The 18,039-nt window shown below is 39.0% G+C and overlaps 1 protein-coding gene across 2 annotated transcripts; it reads right to left on the bottom strand.

Moving 5' to 3' along the window:
- Positions 1–1,645: 1,645 nt before the first annotated feature.
- Positions 1,646–16,341, bottom strand: LOC114668405 (E3 ubiquitin/ISG15 ligase TRIM25-like). 2 transcript variants are annotated; one of them, XM_028824157.2, is made up of 8 exons: positions 15,488–16,337; positions 10,708–10,803; positions 9,644–9,877; positions 9,389–9,548; positions 6,734–6,793; positions 3,840–4,202; positions 3,251–3,601; positions 1,646–2,108 (listed from the first exon to the last, which is right to left on the bottom strand). In XM_028824157.2, exons 1-8 carry the CDS (start codon positions 16,166–16,168, stop codon positions 1,732–1,734), a joined length of 2,322 nt encoding a protein of 773 aa, XP_028679990.2. In that variant the 5' UTR covers positions 16,169–16,337; the 3' UTR covers positions 1,646–1,731. The 2 variants fall into 2 exon arrangements, with proteins under 2 accessions (XP_028679990.2, XP_028679999.2); XM_028824166.2 differs by lacking the exon at positions 3,840–4,202 and having other exon boundaries at positions 15,488–16,341.
- Between the last annotated feature and the right edge of the window lie 1,698 nt (positions 16,342–18,039).

The raw sequence follows: 18,039 nt of genomic DNA, 5'->3' as shown, positions 1-18,039 counted from the left end.
GTTTGCTTCTGTAAAATGGATAAACCCAAAAACGAACAAGATTCGTATCACATCCCCATGCTGTTGGCTCTGCCAGTAATGATATGGAGATTTGGGAACTGAATTTCCTTACATTTTGAACTTTTAACTCAACTTCCCATTTCTGAGGCCTGCTAGACCAGCTATGGAGCAAGATGGATTGGGGTGGCCTCTTCTGGTCAGGCTGATGAAGGTCCTGGCTTGCCCTTCACGGTATATTTTGGAGGCCTCACACCCATTTTCACCCTGTTTGTGACTGCCAATCACAATAATACCATAGCATGACAAACACACTGCACAGGCTCCGGTACACATGGAAGGGTATTCGTCCTATAAAGAATAAACTTCTTCTATAATAATCAGGACTGTGTTCTGCATTATGCATTGGCCTCATAGCCTTAAAATCAGGACCTTCACTTCCCTCCTTGCTATGACTGATCATTGCCCTCTGCAAGATGTTATCAGCAGTTTTTGTTTAGTTTGTTCCTCTATCTAGAGCACATCGTCTTCTGCTTTTTTAGATGTTATGACATTATTGGGATCGGCTCTATAGGAGTGTACCAGCCACTTGGCTTGTTTTTTGTGCTCAGGCATGACAATCAATTTGTGTGTCCCTCTTGTGGTGGCTTTGCTCGAGTGGCTGTCACACACATACACAGCTGTGTTTCAATTTCATTCCCTGCTTTTGACCATAAAGTAATAAAGGTAAGGTGACTCACTTTACATCAAGCACACAGTCAGTCATCTTTCAGAAAATCACTGATGGCCCTCATATGAGCAGTTGCTACTTGTATATTCCAAAAATGAGTTTTAAAAACGTGAAAAAGTTGGAAACTATCTTATAGTTTACCAAGACACACGCATTAAGAACAGGATTCTGTATAATATGCTAACCATTATGGGACAATTCTGTAAACTTCTGAATTGCCCTTGAGCAAGACCCTTAACCTGTAATTGCTCCAGGGGCGCTGTACAATGGCTGTGGCTGCCGATGGCCATTGTGGAGTGACACAGTGTGGCAGATTAATGTCTGCTGCCGAGTCCAAGGTGGGCTACAAAGTGCAGCAAAATAACAGGCAGGCACAAGTGGAGTCCCGACACTGACAAAGAGAGACACAGTAAACTGTCCTTATTGCACTTTAATGGACTTCTATCACACCATCTCATTTTTATCCCATTAATCCTCCGTCTGTTACGTCTCACTGTCATTGTCATTGACATGTCCATTCGTTTCTTTTTTGAATCCTCCTGTTCTGTAAACTCATTGACTTTCAAAAGTTGACATGGCATTATATCTGGTAGCGTTAACTAAAACGATGATAGTCGCTCCAAGACTAGAAGTGGAAAAGAGGTGTGAAATATTACTTATAAATATGAGCCTCTACTAAATAAACAAAGTGACAAGAAAAGAAGCCACCGTGACACATTTTAAGAGGCCGGAGGACAAGGACACTGAAATGACCTCGGACTCGAAAATCAACAGGGCTCTTAGTGTATCATTTCACTTGTCAGATTTGCCACTGTATGCGTACATCCCGAAAGGTGCTACACTATAGAACAGCTAGCCTTTGGATTCAGGACCCACCACTCACTCAGACAGGAAAATTAGAAGGCAGCGTACACTGAATTTCAAGAATTTGTCTTTAATGGGAAACGACTATTTGTAACATGAATTGGCAGTTCCTGCACCATACAACACGCAGACAGACGCATTCACCTGCTCGGCTTCCCAATCCGCAACTCTATAGACATCCCGTTCAGACTCTCATGCTCCACCCTACAGATGACATTTTCTGTGGAATTCCTGTTCTGGGGGGAGATGGTGGCTTTAGACACCAGATGGTAGCTCTGTTCTCCTCTCTCAGGGGCACAAGGTAAAGCAATGATGTTATTACTGGTTTTGCTACCATTGTAACCAAAACTAAAACCTGAACCTGTTGTTTCTGAATGCCACGTAACTTTGATGTCTTTAGGGAAGAAATCCTGGATGGAGCAACTCAGGGTGCATTGCTGGTTTGATCCAAAAAATGCATCATATGGACTGTAATTAGTCATCATTATACCTGACACAATGGGCCGCTTCTGCAGACCTGGGGAGCAGACAAACACAAATGGTGAAGGCAGGATAAATTGACAGTCAAGTTCTCAATCCGCTATGATCAACTTTGTTGTAAATATGGAATTCCTTCAACAAATTAAATTTTTATATTTACAAGTTATGAACCTGATTAACCACCAGCACTCCTATTGGACAATATTTTAAACTAGTAAGGAAAAGAGTTTTTGCACCATTTCTAGACTTTTATCAAGTACTGTGATCATTGCTAGACACCTTCGGCATTGTTGGGAAAGTGAGGTCTCCATCAACATCTCAGGCAAGAAGTGGAAGTCAATAATTCACGACATTCATTCTTTTCTCAAATGGTGCAAAACATGCTGTAATCCATTTATAAAATCGTACACCAGACATGGCTCTAAAATATCTAAACGCATCAGGGATTGGACCATAACTGTGAACAATGCCAGGCAGTTTTGGCCTTGCTTGGGTATATGTTCTGGGACAAAATTAAAATCAATTTGGGAAAAGATTTTTTTCTTACATACAGACATTGTAGGATTTGCAATGATTGTAAAGAGCAGTTTTTGGAGTTATTTCAGAAGTGCTTAGACTACCTGGTAAGAAACTAACCATTAAATTTCCTAAACTGCATTGTTAATGTGCAGAGAAATTCTGCTCAATCGGAAGAAAATGAAAGCACCCTCCATAACACATTGGAAAACTGAGGTCTTACATTCATTTGAAACTGGGAAAATTCAGAATTCCCTTGTGTGGAATTGTGCTGAGCTTCTTCAGAATTTGGCAGGATCTCATTAATGTTATTCTGAAATAAGTCTGCTGAACTCCTATTTTTTTAATAATAAAAGGCTGTGTAACACAATGGGCCTCTTTTAAAATTACTAATTAATTACTAATTAGCTCTTTGTTCTCCGTGACACTGAAATTTATAGTGTGGCTTAGGATTACAAATCTTAGTTTTTCTGAAATATGGAATCAACTTTCTTACTTTTTTTTTTTTTAAATTCTGTAATTTTGTTTTACTTAAACTTATTGTTATGAACTCTCTTTTGTAATGCACAGATCTGAAGAAAATAAAAATGGTGAAGGCAGTGGTCAGCTGTGTATGTGTACTAATGGGTTCCAGGACGACGGGTCTCTTCACAAATATCTTACCAGGAATCACTGAGGAGCTCTTCTCAATGGGCACCTTCTTCAGGGTCTTGTGCTCCACTCTGCAGATGAACTCCATGTCCTCCAGGTCATTTAGGGATCGTGGGGTGAACTCTGCTTGAGACACCAGCGAGTATTCATTATCTCTTAAGGTTGGCCCATAGTGACACACCGTGGCCCTCCAGTTCTTTGACTCTGCCCTGTCAGTCCTCTGTGTTCCCTTGTGTCTTCTCATCCAGGTGACATTGATCTCTTTGGGGTAGAAGTCTGAAATGACGCAGGTCAGGGTGCAGGGCTGATTAAATTCAGTGAAGTAAATCTGCACATTAGAGAGCTGGGGAGGTCTGTCATCAGCTGAGAGAGAAGAACATGAGAACTCAGTGAGGAATTATAGGCATTTAAAGGTTTTGTTGAAAAATGAAATATATATTTTTTTGTTATAGACATACATATTCATTCATCTTTCTGCTATGAATAATTAGAATTTTAAAAACTGCTACAAAAAGATTCAAGTTGAAGGAGGAGATTCCCAATGCAGCCCACAAGTCACATTAAAACAGAAATAAGCAGCGACTAAGTAAACCAGTCTCACCAGCCAACTCCAGTCTGACAGACTTCTTCTCAATGGCCTTTCCCATAAGGGCCACATGTTCCACCCTGCAGATGTATGTCATCTCCTCTACTTCTCTGAAACTGTTAGGAGTGAACTGGACCACAGAGGTCACCTCATAGCCATTATTTCTCTTCTCCGGCCTAGTTGTGGTCACTGTTGCTGTCCAGTGAGCTGACCCTGCATTAACAGGTTGATGTCCACCCTCTGCTCTGACCCTCAGCCAGGTCACTGTGAGATCACTGGGGAAGAACCTGGAAATGGTGCAGCTGAGAGTGCATGGCTTACCCACCTTTGAACCCTCGACCATTTCAATGTCAGACAGCAGGGGGCACTCACTGATAACTGAAACACAAACAGAATTACTCATTGAGAGAGAAAATAAAATACCGACTGGATTTTAAAAACGATCCCCAGAATGTGATAAAAACTGATTGGAGTGACTCACTGGTCTCCATATTTCACTCTAGTAAAATTTCTACTTTAGCATGGCAACTCAGATGAAAGCCTACAGCCATTATGTGGAAGGAGGAACATTGAAGGCACATATGAGGTATCAAGATAACAGAATCAATGTAGTGAAACAGCAATGTCCATACGTCCAAAAGACCAATAAGTCATGGCATAAGACCAATATAGTATAGTAGTAATAATATAAAATATATAGGTATCCTAACGTGCTATACGTAAACCACACACTAACAGTTGAATTATGTCATTTAACTTGTTTCCAGTGAAATCTGAAGATGGAAGAGAATGTCTTGGAATAATATGGTGTGAGTGATAGTAGGATGAGGTGTGGGGAAAGAGATAAGGAGGGGATTTACTTTGTAATCCTTAATATTATGAATACTAGAGACAGCAAACAGGTCAGATGCAGAGAAAACAGATGATAAGCTAAACATGTGCTAATGTTTTAAAATACCGTGTTTCCCGAAAATCATAATTTTCAGGCTGCTCTGTAATATAAGCCCTAGTCAAGATCGTCAGCTGAAAAGTAAGATGCCTAAGGCCAGGTTTATACTTCGCGCGATGGGACGTGTTTACCTGAAACATCCATTCAGTTCCGAGGACACCTTGCCACAATATCTCTGAAAAGGATGTTTAATGATTACATCCATCAATTCAGGGATGCGCCCATTCCAGTATGGAAATTTAAGGATATTTACTAATGTATACCAATTGGTTATATCTAAAGTAACTAAATTTTACTTTAAGTCATTTTTCCCTCAAGCCCTTTTATGTTTGCTTGAGAAGTTTCCACAGATACTTTACTTGAGTACATTTTTGTTTACGTAGTAATACTTCTAGCAGAGCACATTTATTTTTAGTACTTCTACACCTTTTTTCTTGTAGAATGGATAACACATTAACCATGATTGTGCAGTAAGAGAGAATCAACACTAATGGCGGAATTATGAACTAGTGTGATTACTTTAAATTAACAGCTAAATACAGTAACTGTGCAGGAAAAAGTTGGACATGAACTAATAAAGAACAATGCAGTATAGAAAATGAACAGGTACACAGGCAGGACTCAAACTGGGAAGCTGCTGAACTGTCAAACTCACTACCATCTGTGCTATTCTGCAACAACTCCAGATTGGCACTAAGATTGTCCTTTCTAGTGTCAGACTTGCATGAGTTGTGAACAGCTACAAGGCTACTACAGTGGTCATTTAACTGCCGAGCATAACAGGGTTCTATCAGTAACAACTTCTCTTTTGCGTCCAGGACTGATTCAGCCGAAGACTCATGTCACCACCTCTTCTGTCCTCCTGCCAGAAATCATGCCCCTTCCACCTTGGGTGGGATATAAGAAACATTCTCACCAGAAGTCAGCGTTAATTTGTGTAAGCCACATCTGAGTGACAACGTTAGTGCATCAGAAGTGACTCAACTTATGGATTACCCATTTCAATTAACTATATGGTCTTTTTTTTTTTTTTTTTTTTGCTGTGTGCCTCATTAACGTTAACAACTTTTTTCCCCCCATCATTATATGGGGCATACTCTCATGGTACCCCAAAAATTCTTCATGGTTTTCTTTGTGGTTGTATATTTTTAGACCTAAATGCCATTACATTGATCCATTAGTGAATCTGTTCAATCCTGTCTCAAATGGCCAGAAATCTCTATTAATAAGACCTGAAAATAGTCCACCAAAATTTTCCATTTAACCTAACAGAGCCTGAGAGGATATGCAGAGCAGAATGTCAGAAAATTTCCAAATCCATTTGTTTGAAACTTGTCTTGTAAACAGAAAACAAATCCAGACTGGAAACAATTAAGTACTAAAGGCTCTAAATACTTGTGTTGATGTGATAATTCAGTTTTTGTTTTTAATAAAGGGCGGAGTGGTGGATCTGAGGCTAAGGATCTGCGCTGGTATCCAGAAGGTTGCCAGTTCGAATCCCTGTCACTGCCAAAAGAGATCCTACTCTGCTGGGCCCTTGAGCAAGACCCTTAACCTGTAATTGCTCCAGGGGCACTGTACAATGGCTGACCCTGCGCTCTGACCCCAAGGGGTATGCGAAAACTAACAAATCCCTAATACAAGAAATTGTATAAGGCGAAATAAGTGTTGTCATTCTGGGATATTAAGGATTTCTTGATGTTGGGGAGAAAATGAATTTTAATGATTTTAGCACACAGCTGCAACAAAATGTGTAAAAAGTGAAGGGAACCGCACACATTAAGGGGCATGTGCTGGGGTCATCTCTAATCAATTTTTTAAAAGGAAAATAAAATACATATTTTCCATTACTGGTCCAATTCTTGTTTAAGGCCTTAAGGATTATGAAACCACTCATGAAAGCCTTTCATCTTAAATATGAAGTACATTATAAGCTTCCGAACAACAGAAGCAGACTTACATTTTAAAGCTTGATCTCCAATTCTCAGATACTTCATGGCACGGTCTGGAGAGCTGACCACTAAGGTGAGAAACAGAAACACATTAGGACTGCCTTGAGTGTCCATGATAAGCAAAACAGATTATTTTTCCATCAAAGGATATTGCTGGATGTTCAGCAGTAACTGTAAAATGTATTCACCCCCATTTCATTATTATATAACATTGAATCATAATGGATTAAACTTGAATTGCTTGACATTGATCAAACATAAAAGACTCTTTAATGCCAAAGTGAAAACAGATCTCTGCAACGTGGTCTAAATTATTGACAAATACAAAGCACACAAAAAAATCTAATGCATAAATATTCACCCCCTGTAATACAACACCCCTAAATTATCACAGAATGAGTTCAGTGGTGATCACCTGTTTGGGGTTTCAATTGATTGCTGTATAAATGCATCTGTAGGAGTATGGTCAAGCACATGGTGACAGTATGGTGGGCTAACCCGGGCTAACCTACACAATGAAGACAAAAAATACTCTAAAAAGGGGATTGGAAAGTCAGTGAACAAAGTCAAGAAAATATCCAAGCCACTGAATATCAATCATTAAGAAATGGAAAAAGTATGGCACAGATGTAAATCTGCCAAGAGCAGTTCATCCACAAACACCAAGTGATCAACTAGTGACAGAGGCCACCAAGAGGCCTCTATGAACTCAAAATAAGTCAAAGGTACAGTGTCTGAGATTGGAGAGACTGTGCCGAAAAGAATTGTTGCCCAGGTGCTTCATCAGTAGCAGCTTTATTGGAGAGTGACAAAAAAGCCAGTTTATATAAAATGAAAAAAATCATGTGACACTATGGCCATAGATTGCCCAGAAGGCACATGGGAGACCCTGAAGTCAGCAAGAAGATGGTTATATGGGCTGATGAGAGCTTGCTGGCCATTAGACTTAGGACCATGTGTGACATACAAGAGAAACACTACACACTATCAAAAACAAGCCATCCTTATTGTAAAGAATGGTGCTGGTAGCATCATGTAGTGGGGATGCTTTTCAGCAGAATGCTTATGAGGGTACAGGGTAAAGTTAATGCACCACCAATACAAGGAAATCTAGGACGAAAATCTCAAAACATTCTACAAGTAACCTGTACCTTGAAAGAAGATTTGTTTTCAGCATGACAAAAAACTGAAGCATAAAATAAAAAGTTACACAGGAATGGCTAAAAACCAACAATGTTAATGTCCTGAAGATGCCACATCAGTTTTCAGAGGCCTTTTGTATAAAACCATCCATTCATTATCCAACCTAACTACAGGGTCACGGGGATCTGCTGGAGCCAATCCCAGCCAACACAGGGCGCAAGGCAGGAAACAAACCCCGAGCAGGGCACCAGCCCACCGCAGGGCACATGCACACACCCCCACACACAAAGCACATACTAGGGACAATTTAGACTCGCCAATGCACCTAATCTGCATGTCTTTGGACTGTGGGAGGATACCCATGCAGACACGGGGAGAACATGTAAATTCCACGCAGGGAGGACCCGGGAAGCAAACCCAGGTCTCCTAACTGCGGGGCAGCAGTGCTACCAACTGCGCCACCGTGCCGCCCCCCCTTGCTTAGATACTATACTAAAAACTTCACTTATGCTCAAAAGGTAAAAACTAAATAAATAAATTAAAAATTGGATTAATAAAACCATACAAGCAAATCAAGTTTAAAAGGCAGTCTGCAGTCATTGCCAATTTTTGTGATGTAATCGGCACAACTGACTACACACATAAGTGCCCCATCACAGAAGTATATATATATTTTTGCAAATAGAAAGCACTTTCATTCAATTAATATACAACTAATATGTGAAGACTGAATGTGTCAGAGTAACGCTGTTATGAGCTAGTGGGGCTGAACCCACAATTCCTTTATTTTATTAAATAATGTGTGAAGGAGACCTCTTGTGTGATGGATAACTTCTTGGTAACGGGCCAATGCCAGTTATGTTGTACAACACACAGCACTCTCTTTTTATAGACAAAACAGATAGGCAATGAATATTAACTGTGTACATTAAGTATCAGTACCAATGTGGAAGACAGAAGCATTGAGAAAAAATGTCATTTAACTGTGATATAATCAGTTCAACAACATTGGAATGTGACTGACATGTCATTGAAATGTTCAATTAATTGAACTTTTCTATTCACTTCATTGCCCTACCTCCTAAAGTTACTAAAATGCCAACACAAAAAAGTCTTCACATGATTTACAGATGGCCAGAATTTTCTCTAACTTCAAGCCAATATTCACATCAAGTTCGTGTTTTATAAATCCCACCTTTTGTACAAGAAGTGGCTTATGAATGTTTCAGAGTGTAATCTAAGTTTTATACAAGAGATCCCAGATCTCAATCCAACTGCTGGGTAAATACAGTACTTATGCAATAATCAATTTTGTGTTTTAAGTTTGTAATTAATTTAGACAATTTTGTAGAGATCTGTTTTCACCTTGTCAGGAGTCTCTCTTTTGAGAAGAGTCAAACAACCCACATTAAATCCACTGCGATTCAATGTTGTATTTCAATCAAATGTGAAAACTCCAAAGGGGTGACTATCTTTATAGACACTGCACTAAATCGTTCACATCAGGATGCACAACTCACTGGTCTCGCTGGCTTTCAGAAGTTCCAAGCTACTGAGTTTCTCCAAACTCTCCTTCAGATCACTCAGGTCCTTTTTCAGGGTCTTAGGAAGAAAATCTCCAGTAAAAGTGATGCTGGGTGAATCACCATCTCCCAGGGTGAGAGAGGAAAATGAAAATTTCTGCATAAGGGCAGCATAAAGAAAGAACATAAGAGAACGTAAGAGCCTTGTGTATCAAACAGGCCTGAAGGTGTCCTTCAGATCAGGCTGATCACCTTTAGGAAGTGGATGTGGTCATCAATCTGTGAAAGTTGGGCCAGCTCAGCATCTCTCCTCTTCAGCTCTTCTATCTCCTTTTCAAGTTGCAGAATAAACTCTTTAGCCTTTGTCACTTCCCTCTTATCGTGATATTTAATTACTCCAGTGACCTCTGACCCAAGCCTTTCTATGGACTGTAGTAGAAATCTAAAGGTCTCCTCATGTTCCTGTATTTCTTTCACTGCGGAGCACTAAAAGTAAAAATGGAAATTCAATTCAATAACATGCTTTTTTAAGAAAATGGAACCACTGTTTGGGGAGAAAATGAATTTTAATGATAGCACTGCTGCCCAGCAGTAAGGAGACCAGGAATCACATCCTAGGCCATCCCTACATGGAGTTTGGATGTTGCCCGCCGTCATTTGTGTGGGTTTCCTCATTCCAGTTAGGTGGACTGGCAATACTAAATTGGCCATGGTGTGCGTGGGAGAGTGTATGTTTACCCTGTAATGGACTGGAGCCCTGTCCAGGAATTATTCCTGCCTAGTGACCTATGCTTACTAGCAAAAGTTCCAAAGATAGGTATGGTATGTTTCAACTGATAATTTAACATACACAAAACTAGAAAAACAATAAAGATAAGAGGCGGCGGATTTCATTGTTTTATCAACGCGTTCTTTAAATTTCTTAAAGCTCCTTTTACTTCATCCTGTTATGGGGAGCTGTATTATTTTTTGATAGCGAGAAAGAGCTACTATAGTTCATTGAAGGAAATTTTGGAAAAGTGTAAAGAAACACAAGGGAACTGTTCAGGTTCTACAAAGAATGAGGCACAAAGCACTCTTTAGTTTTTAATGGCTATGTGGTGAATTTTTGGAGTCTGGAAATCACCATGTGCTCAAATTTATAATTCTGCTTCTGTTTTACACTGGAGAAGTGAAGTATTTATTTTACAGATAGTTACTCAAAACAAAAAAAAAATGCTTTTATTTCTTACTAATTTTATGAATATATGATACTAATTCAGTTCTTGTTACTTTTTCAGCTTCACTATGGTGACTGAACAGGACACACAACTCACCTGAATCCTCACTATGGCCTCCTTAATTTCCTCCAGTTCCTTCTCTTTCTCTTGAATTCTCTTCTTTAGTTTTGATATGCTGATCTCTAAATGACCCTGTGCAGTAAGAAAATAGCAGGGAGATGTCAGACAAGTGGACAGAAAAGAAATCCTGCAAATGTCCTGCCTCTAGTCAAGTACAAATTAGATTTGTTTCTTAAGATTTTAAGATGTGGGTGACAGACGTGCTTTAGGTCCTCAATACATTGAAGGCTATTAAAGAGAATTTCACAAGTAAGACTGAAAGAAATGAAAAGCATTAATTTGTAAAATATTAGTAAACATATTTCAACAATCTCCTCACATTTGAGAAGAACACAACAATGACAAAAACATTAAAAACATGGCTTCAATCCATAAGAAGGCACACAATAAGAGCAGAAAACATTATCCACTTCTATTCAATGTAAAACTAATAAACTATAAAATGAAAATAAATTAAAAGATTAGCATTGTGAAAATAACATACTAAATAAGACTGAATATGTGGTATTTCCCCTCAGAAATTGTTTCTAGCAGTGTAGAAGTGTGGGTTGGGTTGGTAATATGACTGCCTATTATATTTTATTGTTTACAATTACATTTTATGGGTTAATTTTAATCAACTGCTTAACGGTTTTGACAATCTATAATAATAAAAGGCAAAGCCCTCACTGACTGACTGACTGACTGACTGACTGACTCACTCACTCACTCACTGACTGACTCACTCATCACTAATTCTCCAACTTCCCGTGTAGGTGGAAGGCTGAAATTTGGCAGGCTCATTCCTTACAGCTTACTTACAAAAGTTAGGCAGGTTTGATTTCGAAATTCAAAGTGTAATGGTCATAACTGGAACATATTTTTTGTCCATACACTGTAATGGAGGAGGCGGAGTCACGTATCGCGTCATCACGCCTCCTACGTAATCACGTGAACTAAAAACAAGGAAGAGATTTACAGCACGAGTCACACGCGGGAACGAAGGTAAATGACGTTAATTTTTGACTGTCTTTTAATACTGTGTAAGCATACATATTAACACATGTGCAATTAAACGTGTGCATTTACGGGGTGATTTCTCAGGCTTAAAAGCTCACCTTTTATCAAACGTGGGAACAAAGGTAACTGACGTTGTTCACTGTCTTTTAATACTGTGTAAGCATACATATTAACACATGTGCAATTAAACGTGTGCATTTACGGGGTGATTTCTCAGGCTTAAAAGCTCGCCTTTTACTAAAAAGGTAAATGCAAAACTATTTTCAATCAGTTTATTGAAACGTTCCCGTTAAGGATTGCAATAACATATTCGCGAGATAAAAGAACGAAGTAGGGGGAAATGGAGGAAGATCCGCAAACAGCGAAGAGCAAAAAATTAATTAAACAATTGAGAACGGAGCGAGTGAAGCATACAAGCATGTTCATAAGGGAAACAAAGCACGGTGTAAAACGTAACTTTAAATTAAGTTTATAGAAACGCTCCCACTGCGGATTGCAATAACATATTCGCGAGATAAAAGTTTAATGAGAACACACCAGGTATAAACGAAACACACGCCGTGGCGCAACGTTAGAGGCAACAGTTTCAACCATTCTATGATCTGCTTCTCGCAACTGAAAGACGGCACATGGCGGATGTTAGCCGACTTGCTGACCACAACGTTAGGGGCTTCAACTATGGCGCTGACGCCACATCTCAGTGCCAACACTTTGCAGACTGTACTTAAAAGACACGCCCTCCTCACTGGACAGTTAAAAAGACCAATGAAACTAACGATGACATCAAGTATTACCCAATCAAAAGTAGGAAAGGAGGCATCTTCATAAAATGCGATGATTTGCATGACACGCTGCTTTAAAAAAAAAAATGATAAAAAAAATACGGGATAAATCCCGTCCACTATTGATTCAAAACGGGACGCGCAATTTCATTCTCAAACGCGGCACGATTCCGTATTTTAAAGGACGGGTGGCAACCCTACAGTGCCAGGTAACCACCCATACAATCAGATTGTGATTCAGACTAGGAATGCAATGAATGTAATTACCCCGATCTACATACAAGGCAAAAGTCTTGCAACATTCAAAGATGATGGTTTGGGATAATTAGTACTTATTAAGTACACCATGGAACATAAAAGAGCTTATGAAGCCTTGAACCGAAAAAAGCAACATCTCAGAGATCGTAAAAAAAAAAAAAAGGAGGTAATGTCGTTTTACTCGCTGTACATTTTACTCAAACATTACCAGTTATTCCACGAGGGAGACCAGCAGATGAACTCAACGCGTGTTTAAAATCCATGCTTCTCCCACGGTCGGTTATATGTCGCGTGTTCTCGGGTAGGTACACCAAAAAATGTATACATTCAAGCATGTAATGGGCAAAGAAAAAATGAGGTATACCCGAAGGCACTGCAGTAGTACTCAATGTTACTTTACTTCTTAAATGTTAATGTTTTACTGTTTAATAATTTATACGCTTCTTATATATTGTTCAAATTCTTTTATCAAAATACCAGTGACAGCGCAATGCACGATAACATGGAGTGAATACACCATACGCATCTGCCCACGGCCGCCCTGGTGTGCGCAGATAGGAGTTGATTCTAAAATAAAATAAACATAAAAAGAGTAATACAATCATCACCCATAAAGCGGATAGCAGACATGACGTATTATATGTGTACCAGATTTCAAGTCAATAGGTGAAACGGTTTGCAAGCTACAGGGGATTTAAAATCCTGGACAGACCAACGAAAAGCCACGGTAGCAAATTATTGAAGAAGATTTTACTGTTTAATAATTTATATTTATATGAAATGTGCTTCTTATATATTACTTCATATTCTCATATGATAATGATGTTAATGTTGTTTATATTGATTTCTATGTTATTGTAAGTGCATCTATGTGTGTATATGTATGTATGTATGTGTGTATATATATATATATATAAAAAATATATATATAAAAATATATGTGTATATGTATATATAATATATCTGTATATGTGTGTATATGTGTGTGTATATGTGTATATGTATATACATATGACAGCAACACTCATAACAATGACAACACAATTACATTGACAATCATGTTACGTTATTTTTAAAATGTTTCCTTTACTTTTTCATAACCTCTTTAACACACTACTTCTCCGCTGCGAAGCGCGGGTATTTTGCTAGTTACTAATAATTTTAAACTAAAAAAAATGCATAAATTAAAAAGCACTAGCTCTTTACCAATTATTTTTTGAAAATATTAAAATAAATTAAGTTAACAAATACTAAACAACAATAAATGCACAAAAAAAAAAGGACTTTTGTACTAAGTATAATTTCTCTGAATAAACAGAATTATTCTATGACCCTTACAAATTAAAAAATTAGAAAATAGAATAATAAAAATAAGAGGAAATTGACACACTTTTTAGTTTCTTCGGAAATGCTACCTTAAAACATCAAATCTTCATGCAGATTGCCGATGTTTACTCAGCTTAGAAATTAAATCTGAAACTGCTGAGGCGCACTGCATGACTAGCTTACTGTTATGTAGTGATAAGCACTTTAAAATTGGTTCTTCAATGACACACAAAACTGACTAACAGGTGAAGCTGCATCTTCAGAAGATGGCTATTCTTTGCAGGTTTCCAAACTCCAGTGTAGATCAGATGATAAAGTAGTCCACAGGACAGCGAAGACAAACCTATTTAGGGGCATCAAAACAGCTAAGCTAGTGCATAGCATCCTGGAGTGAAAAAAAATTCAATTTTAAACTGCAGACTGTTTATATTAAGTTTTAATTTTTTGCTTAAATGAACCAGGATGGACTGAATTTACAGGACTTCAATTACTGGCATTGCAAGCATCCTAACGTGTACATTCTTCTTGTATTACAACAGTAGTTTTTAAACTTTGTTGCATCTGTCTTAGTTGGTTTATAATTGCAGCCGTTTCAATTAGTTTATACCCTGCGGAAAGAAAATACGTAAGAATCACAACCTGTTTCAATTAGTTCATAACCTGGGAATGGAAAGAAATAAGAGATGCATAAAAAGATCAAAGATTTTGAGCAGGTTCATATATTACAAAGACATCTGGCCAATCAAATGTGTGCAATGCCAAATGTCCCAAAGCCCCACTTGAAATTGAACAGAAATATGGCTCTCTGAGGGATCAAAACATGATGACAGAGATTGAGACAAGTGTGGCCATTTCATCTGGACATCAGAGAACAGAATCTATAAATACAGTAACACCGAGTGCTAAACAAAAAGCCACCTTGGACAACCTCCACTGCTTGACACTGACGATTTTCAGTAAGCGTTTCTAAAGACTATATCCAGACTTTTGCAATCAATTTTATTTGGTATTGTTATACATTAATGAATGCTATGCTGCTTTTATATTTTCTATACTTTGCCTTTTATCTACTTTACATAATGAAAGAGCACCTATAATCAGTGGCAGCAGTGACAGTGCTGTGTGGAAGAAGCCATTGACAAAATTCACTTCTTTTGTTGTTTTCAGTTAGCTGCAGAACATAAAGCCCTAACCACAGCACCACTGTGTCTTCTAGTCTTTATTTTGCTTTATTAAATTCAGATAAAATTGGCATCTCAATCAATCAATAAATGTTGCTAAATACTTAATTGCACAAGTTAACAACCTTTAAGAGCTAACAGCTTATGGTCTTTAACTTCTTTCCCTCAGTATTCCCAGTTAACCCTTCTTATCTTGAATCCTGTACTCACTTGTCTCTCAGTTCTCTCTTCTTCAGGTGTCACCGTGTCATGGCTCTTATGTTCAGTCGCCGCACACAGTAAACAGACGCAGGTCTCATCCGTCCTACAGAAGATTTCCAGAACTTTCTGATGTTTAGTGCAGAGTTTCTCTTCGAGGTTTCCAATCAGCTCCTCCAGTTTGTGTCTTTTAAAGGCTTCAGATTCCCGGTGAGGCCGCAGGTGTGTCTCACAGTAGGAGGCCATGCACGTCAGGCAGGTCTTTACTGCTCTCAGTTGTTTCCCTGAACACACATCACAAGACACATCGTCAGGTCCGGCGTACTGCAGGGATGGAGAAGCCGCGACTTCCATGTCTTGTAGTTTCTGGATTATATCTTTTAACATTACATTTCTGTTCATCTCTGGCCTCACGTTAAATGTTTGCATGCACTGAGGACAGTTGTAAAACCCCTCTTTGTCCACCTTGTCCCAGTAGTCGTTGATGCAGTCCAGACAATAGTTGTGTCCACACGTAAGACTGACCGGTTCCTTCAGGACATCCAGGCATACTGGGCACGAGTATTTATCAGCCGACTGAAAAGGTTTAGCTGCAGCCATCGCGAGAGGCGATGCAATCTGATCACGCGGGCCTCCCTCGTCTCCCAAAAGATGAAAGTGAAAGTAACTCCACTTACCAGAATTCACGCACATGCGCTGTTACGCTGTCTGCAGTTTATTACTGGTCAAGAATATTTATTTTCTGTCACAATAAAAAGTTGTTTTACAATGTTCTGACCGGATGCTTTTGAGTGTAAAAACAAAATAAAAATAAAAGACAGCGTGGCATTTCACAATTTAAGCTGCCTGTCCGATAGAACGTTCTGCGAGTGAAGATGTCAACAATAACCCACAGTGAATGGACACGCCCACTTCCGTTCAGCCGGAAATGCAACGCCTTTAACACTAGAATTACCAGAGCCTACGAAAAAACTCGTAAATCCGTCCCACTTTAAATCGCGTCTTAAATCCGTTTGCACCTCTCCGCCAGAATCCTTTGTCATCTAAATGTGCTGATAAAGCTACTAGCAGCCAGCTATTCCATCCCCCCACCGACTTAGAATGAACTTCTCTCCTAGCTCAAGCCTTGCCTTGATTTGATTACCTGGGATTGAAGTGGAGTTTTACAGTGGAAATAATTCTAGCGTTATTTGGAATACACGCATTTCATGTGTGTTCCATTTCTATAGTTGGCTGTGCAAACACATTTTTAAAAACAGAAACGTTTTTCATATTCTAATAGTAAATGACAAAATGTAGGCATAAACTATATAATGTATGAAGCCTGAAGTCCATATATCAAAGAAACACTTTCACAAAAGGTACAAATAAAAGAACACGTGCGCCTTCATGCAAAAAAAAAAAAAAAAAAAAAGCCGCGTTAGCATGCCACATTGACTTTCTTACTACAACCGCCGTGGTGGCGTAATGGTATCAGCCCCTGACTGGGAATCAGAGGGTGGCGAGTTCGATTCCGCACGGCTCCACTTCGAAAAATTAACTGCTCTTATTCTTACAATTTTAGAATAACAATATAAATTTGATTTCAGTCTGTAACAGGCGGTGTAACTTATGATACTGGTAAAGGTTAGCTTTTTTTTTTTTTTTTTTTTAATTCACTTTTCATTCTCGCAGTCACATTCAGAATCAATCCATACAACCCCATCTGACACAGCTGGTTTCACATAAATAAAAGTGCACTTTTATTCAAGACTATAACCGAAGAATAAAGAAAGCAAGTTACAGTTGGTGGTTGATACAACAGCTTGCGTGGTGCAATGTTAAGAACTGCTGATTTCCGATCCGTGCTATATAAAATCATCACATTCAAATATTAACAGTTCCCACACACCCAAGGTCCGCCATTCCTACATTTACGACATGTGTACTTGTTGCAGTGTACACACCTCTCTGTGCTATGGTTCCTATTACAGTGAATGAGCACCTGACACTGTACTTTCTTCCCTGGGGGAAGCTGAAGTCTTAGAACGGAAGTTTGTTGACGCTGTATCATCTTTTCTTTTTCCATCGCCTTTTCCTGTAAGAAGCGACGACGAAGTTCCTCTGCAAGGTGAGCCATGAACACTCTTCTTTCCTCAGCGGACCCCGTGCATGCCTTATACAGTACGTGTGCGTTCATCGCTGCTAGGTCAAGGATGTTGTACAACACAGCAACCGGCCACCTGCGTGTTCCTGTGCGCACTGAACAAGCACGCGCCGTCTGGTCCATGATGTCAACGCCACGCTGGGGAAAAAAGAAAGACAAATATATGTGACATTTTGAAGAAATCATTTTATCACCAGAAGAGCACCAGAATACTTCGTCACACTAATATTTTTTTCATTAGCATACCTTCATGTGGTTGTAGTCTGTGACCGTGTTTGTTTTTTTTTTTTTTTATCTTGCCCAATCTCCACATCATGGTGCATTGTGCTGAGAATGCAGACAGACTTCATCTTTTTGGGCACATACACTGTCAGCATGGCACTGGGAGATCTAAACACCAGCGTGGAGAATTGTTCGT

This window comes from Erpetoichthys calabaricus, chromosome 1 (assembly GCF_900747795.2).
Source record: "Erpetoichthys calabaricus chromosome 1, fErpCal1.3, whole genome shotgun sequence".
Taxonomy (NCBI): domain Eukaryota; kingdom Metazoa; phylum Chordata; class Cladistia; order Polypteriformes; family Polypteridae; genus Erpetoichthys; species Erpetoichthys calabaricus.
The sequence above is the reverse complement of the archived record's forward strand: the minus strand, read 5'-3'. Positions and strand labels throughout refer to the sequence as shown.